The sequence below is a fragment of the Lipotes vexillifer genome, unplaced genomic scaffold (assembly GCF_000442215.2).
Source record: "Lipotes vexillifer unplaced genomic scaffold, Lipotes_vexillifer_v1.1 scaffold1762, whole genome shotgun sequence".
NCBI classification, from domain to species: Eukaryota; Metazoa; Chordata; class Mammalia; order Artiodactyla; family Lipotidae; genus Lipotes; species Lipotes vexillifer.
The window spans coordinates 557,946-563,945 of NW_006787493.1; the positions used below are offsets into that span (position 1 = coordinate 557,946).

The 6,000-nt window shown below is 39.0% G+C and overlaps 1 protein-coding gene across 2 annotated transcripts in view; it reads left to right on the forward strand.

Annotated features, from left to right (window-relative positions):
- RRAS2 (RAS related 2) overlaps positions 1–3,872 on the forward strand; it is a 72,275-nt gene extending 68,403 nt beyond the window's left edge. For both annotated transcript variants that reach the window (XM_007460218.1, XM_007460217.1), the window contains exons 5-6: positions 32–150; positions 2,376–3,872. In XM_007460218.1, coding sequence (XP_007460280.1) covers positions 32–150; positions 2,376–2,463 — 207 coding nt within the window. In that variant the 3' untranslated portion in view covers positions 2,464–3,872. The remainder of the gene's footprint in view (positions 1–31; positions 151–2,375) is intronic.
- The last annotated feature ends 2,128 nt before the right edge of the window (positions 3,873–6,000 follow it).

A 6,000-nucleotide genomic window follows, 5' to 3' on the forward strand; every position in this document is an offset into this window, starting at 1 on the left:
TGTACCTCAAACACACCTCTTGAAATTTCAGGTAACGCAGGAAGAAGGACAGCAGTTAGCGCGACAACTTAAGGTAACATACATGGAGGCGTCAGCAAAGATTAGGATGAATGTAGATCAAGCTTTCCATGAACTTGTCCGGGTTATAAGGTAAGCAAAACACATCGCAGACGTTTGTTTTAGTTTATTGAATTTGATGGGTAGTCACATTATGCTTTTTAAAAAAAATTAACCAAGAAAAAAAATTACCATTAAATGTTTTTCGTAAGAAAGAGGAAATTGTATGTAGGAATGATTCTTTTCTGGGAATCATTTTTGACATGGTATGTTAAAAATGTTAATTACGTACATAATTCTGGTTACTTCCTACATAAAAAGCCTAATTTTATTATATTGAAGTAGAGTACACATAGAGATTTTGAAAAGAATTGGTGCACCTTCCAAAGGTGGCGGTGGTGTGAAGATAGTGACGACAGCAGCTAACACTTGAGGGGTAGGTAGCCTCTGCCAGATCCTGTGCTAACTGCTTCACGTGTATTACTACATTTAATCCCCACCACAACCGAATAATGCCCCTACTCTCTGATGAGAAAACAGGTACAGAGAGGTGAAATAATTTGAACATATTAAATGGCAGAGCTGGGACTTAAATCCAGGTCTCTGATTCCAGAGCCTGTGCTCTTAGCTTTGCTTCCTACCCACTCCTCCCAGGCCACGAGGAAGCCAGGCAGTAGGGATTCAGCAGTCCCACAGCATATGAAGTATGATATCCAGACTTCATAGAGGTTTTCTGTTCGCTGGCCTAGGAGGTCTCTGTGGTTCAGAAAGTATTACTGGGTTCCAAGAAGCTGGAGGCGGTGAGTGAGGTTGGCTGGAGTTGGTGTGTGTGAGAAAGAGTGAGTTGCTTTAGCAGCTGGGGTTTTGTGAGATTATTTTGGGTCTTGGTGGCTTGGCCTCTGTTTCATCCTCTGTTCTTAGATCTGCTGGTCTCCCTGCTAGTTAGTTTGACAGGTATATGGAGTTAGTTCCTGTTAGTTGTACGTCTAAGGTGAATTGACATTTTGAGCTATGGGCTTCTACTTGTACTTTTTCTTAGCCTGTTACTAGGGCATTCTCTTTGTGGGGTGGAAAAGAAGATTGCTTTTTTTTTTTTTTTTTTTAGTAGTTTGTTAAAAATCCAAATTCGGTTATTTTTTAATGAATACAGAGTTTCTGTTTTGCAAGATGAAAAGATTTGGGAGGTGGATAGTAGTGCACAACATTGTAAATATACGTAAAACACTGAACTGTACACTTAAAAATGGTTAAGATGGTAAATTTTATGTGTATTTTACCTGCTCCCCCCACCCCGAAACCAATGCCTTTTTTTTTTTTTTTTTGGCCATGTTGGGTCTTCGTTGCTGCATGCGGGCTTTCTCTAGTTGCGGCGAGCGGGGGCTACTCTTCCTTGTGGTGGGCATGCTTCTCATTGCGGTGGCTTGTCTTGTTGCAGAGCACGGGCTCTAGGCACACGGGCTTTAGTAGTTGTGGCATGTGGGCCCTAGAGTGCGTGGGCTTCAGAAGTTGTGGCGCGTGGGCTTGGTAGTTGCGGCATGTGGGCTCTAGAGCACAGGTTCAGTAGTTGTGGTGCACAGGCTTAGTTGCTACGTGGCATGTGGGATCTTCCCAGACCAGGGATTGAACCCGTGTCCCCTGCATTGGCAGGCGGATTCTTAACCATTGTGCCACCAGGAAGTCCCACCAGTGCTTTTTAAAAATAATTTTTGTTGCTTTTTTGAAATATTTAATCCTTGGTTTTGATCCTCAGAATTGATCCATATCCATCAGTCAGTCAGGAGTGAGGAGGGGGTACATGAGACCTTTTTGTGCCAGAGACTGTTAGACATTTGAACATAACAAAATCTTCTTTAATCCTCATAGCAACTGTGAAAGGTAGGGTTTTATTATCCCTCCTAAAAAAACACCCCTCAGAGAGGTCAACTAACTTGTTTAATACAGACTTGTAGTTACGAAGTGGCAAAACCAGGATAGGAATGGCATACCTCATAAGGGCAGGTACTCTAGTGATGGATGTTCATTCCTAAGGATACCTTAGAGTCATGGAATTTCAAACTGGGAAGGGAATTTCGAGGTTGTTGAATTCAGCATCTCACCTAATTGAACACTCACCCATAAATGAAACTCAGACAGCTTTGCTTTATGCTCATGTTGAAGCATTTGTACCTCCCTGCCCCCAAAGATTTGCTTTGATTCCCTAGTTGAAATTTAACATTGAAAAGCATATGCACATAAACCAGACTCATCCAACAATAACCTGCATTTATAATAATATATTACCAAAAAGTCAATTATCTATAGGTTTTTCTATCTTACAGGAAATTTCAAGAGCAGGAATGTCCTCCTTCACCAGAACCAACACGGAAAGAAAAAGACAAGAAAGGCTGCCACTGTGTCATTTTCTAAGAATCCCTTGAATTTTAGCTACAAACTGCCAGGAAAAGCCCTCATCTTCTCCCTCTCTCCTTACAGTTAACATCACGCTGGTACCTTTCTAGCCTTAGATAAATGATCACCGTGGTAGCCTTAGACCAAGAAGCTGGCTAATCCTTTCCATGAAGCTGATCCAATGGTCAGTCAAGACAGATTTAAAGGAAACACTAAGGCTGCTTCAAAGATTATCTGATTCCTTTAAAATGGATATCTATATACACAGACACATTCTTTTTTTAAGGGCTTACTTTTAATAGGGATGGATCAGTTTTGGAACCTAAGCTGTTTGCCAAGCTGAAGTCATAGGTTGTGAAATAACTTTTAACTTCTGGAATCATATCGCCTGCTGTTACTCTAAATAGAAACATAGGGAGTTTTAAAAAAATGTGAATTTTTGCCTATCTCTAAAAATTTTGATGTCAACTTTAGTTAACCCTAAATACACTGAATTGAATCCACAAAAGTGACATCTCAGACCTTTACTGATGCTATAGCCTTTTGTTTTCCAGTGGCCAAAATACCAAAATGCCTCCTGTATTTATAGGTTAAAAACTGCGTGTAAAGCCTTTACTATTATTCCTAAAGATAATATTCCGTGTGGCCAAATATTTGGACTCATTCTGGACTTAGGCATTTTAGTGTTCTTGGTTTTTTAATTTAACTCTTTTCACAGCCATGTTGAGAGTAAAAATAAATAATTTCTGTCTGTCTTCCTTTTCAAGTATTTCTGGATAAGGGATTCAACAAAACTAAAACTGTTTTTGTTTGTAATATAAAATATGGAATTGATCTTTCCAGGGTCAGAGATGATTAATGTTTTGCTATATACTTTTATACATTATTTTCTTATCAAACTAGTTAACAAGTATTTTTATATGTTTGTAAGCAAATATGCTTTCACAGCATACCTTGTGTATATGTAAAGATAAGTATTTAATTCTCACTTCACTTTTAGCTGACAAAGGAAAAAAAGTGAAAACTACAGAAACTGTGGTAGAACCTTACATGCTGTTCTGGTCCTGGTTGTACCCACCTTTGGCCAGTCACATAGCTACTCGAGAAACCTTCCCAATAGAGTACAACAGGATGAGAATCTGAAATCACTTCCGATATCCCCTACTAGATATTGACTGCTATATCAAGTAGTAAATGGTAAAACTTTTAATTGACAATTAGTATAACTGTGGGTGACTTCTGATTTTGTTTTTAATTCTGTGGATTGTGTTTAAACAATTCAAAAGTATGTTCCTGATTTTGAGATACTAAGTGGTATTGCACAGTTGTCACTTTATTGAATGTGTACAACAGTTCCATGAAGATTATAAAGCATACCCTTGTATAGCTTCAGGTGCTAGAATTAAACTTGATCTGTTATCACAAGATGATTCTTGATGACTTGTTATTTTGGTGGTTTATTGAAGGAATGAGTGTTGGAGGAAACTTATTTTCATAGCTCTATGCCTTTTCCTGAGGATTTGAATCTAAGATCAATACTGTTTATTTAGTAGGTGAACTTGAAGTGAAATGGCTTGGTGTTTTTAGTGATTTCCTGAATATTTTCTTAAGTCATTGTTTCTTTAACTTTTTCTATGAAGTGCTCCTGACAGATTTCTCACTGTAGAGGGGAGAGGAGGGTGAATACATACACATATACTCTCTCTGAGTATGATGCCTGAAACAGCTGAAGCAAAGCACACAAATTTATTTGAATGTTAATTAAAATTACTGCCCAGGAAGATACCACATTTATCCCCTGGCTTTTGGTGCTATAACACTATCTTGTATACTTGTTAGTACTTTCAGTTGGGGAAGTTTTTTTTATTTATCGTTGGTAACTTCAGATAATAAGAGAGAGTCTATACAACATTCGTATTTAGTGGGAAACCTTTTATTTTGTTCTGAGTAGATGATTTATAACAAAGCAGCCTAAAAGTTAAATTTTGTTATCTCAGTTTACTTCTTTTTTTCTCTCTGTGCTTTACTTTGGATAATTTTTATTCCTACATCTTCAAGTTCCCTAACGTTTTCTTCTGCCGTTATTCAATCTGCTGTTAATCCCATCCAATGAATTTTTCATTTCAGACCTGACGTTTTTTCCTCCTGTAGAAGTCCTGTTTTTTAAAAAATATATCTTCTGTTTCTTTCCTCATTATGTTCATGTATTTCTCTTATCCAGCCCCTCTCAATTGAGTTCCCAGAGAACTGGGTCTAATGCCTTATCTGTTGTATGTAGTGAATTAACTTCTGGGCATCTGGAATGGTTCTAGCTGTGTACCATCCTTGGGAGAATTGAGAAAATAATCCCTCAAATAACTTTTTGTACTGCTTAATTCTCTCGCAGAACCCTGGTTGAGAAAGGCTGCTTTGAATATTTGAACATGGTTACAATAGCTGTTTAACATCCTTGTCCGCTGATCATGTCTGTAAGTTTTGGATCTATTTCTATTGACTGATTTTTCTCTAGTTATGGTCTCATTTTCCTGCTCCTTCACATGTCTAGTAAGTTTTTATTGATATTAGATGCTGGACATCGTGTATTTTATGTTGTTGGGTGCCTAGATTTTGTTGCCTTCATCTAAAGATTCTTGGGCTTTGTTCTGGTAGTCAGTTAATTTATTTGTAGTTGTTTGATCCTTTCAAGGCTTGTTTTTTAAGCTTCATGGAGACTCAAGTAGCTTTTTTCCCAGGGTAGTTGAGCTCCACTACTAAGGTGTGGCCTTTTTGGGGTCTCTACTGAATGCCCTGTGTAATCACTGAGGACTCCAGTTTGGCTTATGGGAACTCAGACAATTCCCAGCCCCATATGAGCTCTGGGGAATCATTCTGTTCGCAGCTCCTGGGTCATTCTTTCCCTAGCCTCCTGCAGTTTCACCCTATACATGCATATGTTAATGTTTAGCAAAGCCTCGTTGACCCTCTGCATATTTTTGGAGCTCTTTCTCTGTTTGGCTCTCTCCGCTCCAGAACTTTGTCCTGCAGCTTTCAGCTGCTTCAAACTCCCTGATCTCCAGTGTCTGTCTTTTTAGCTCACGGAAACATTTGTGACCTGCTTGGCATCCCCCATCCCCTCTGCAATCTGGAATGTGTCTCTAGGCAGAGAGCCAGGACAGTCTTAAGGTTTAGTTTATTTGTTTTTCTTCCATCAGGGATTGTGGTCCTGTGCTGCCTGGTGTATAATGTTTGATAACAGTTGTTTCACATATTTACTCTAGTTTTCTGATTGTCTAAAGTAGGAGGGTAAAATGTGGTTCATGCTACTCCACGACTGGAAGCTGAGGTCGTTCGCATTTGATTTCCATCATATAATCAGAGGTACCTCGTAGCCATCAATCTATGACTTGAAATCTTTTCTCACAGAGAATGGCCAGTCTCGTGACACGAATAGTCCTTGTCTATGTGGCCATTGTGTTTTCCTCTCTAGCTTGGGGGCCGGTAAACTTTTTCTCTAAAGGGCCGGTTCGTAAATAGCACCTTGGGCTTTGCAGGCCATGTGGTTTTTGTCCCAGCCCC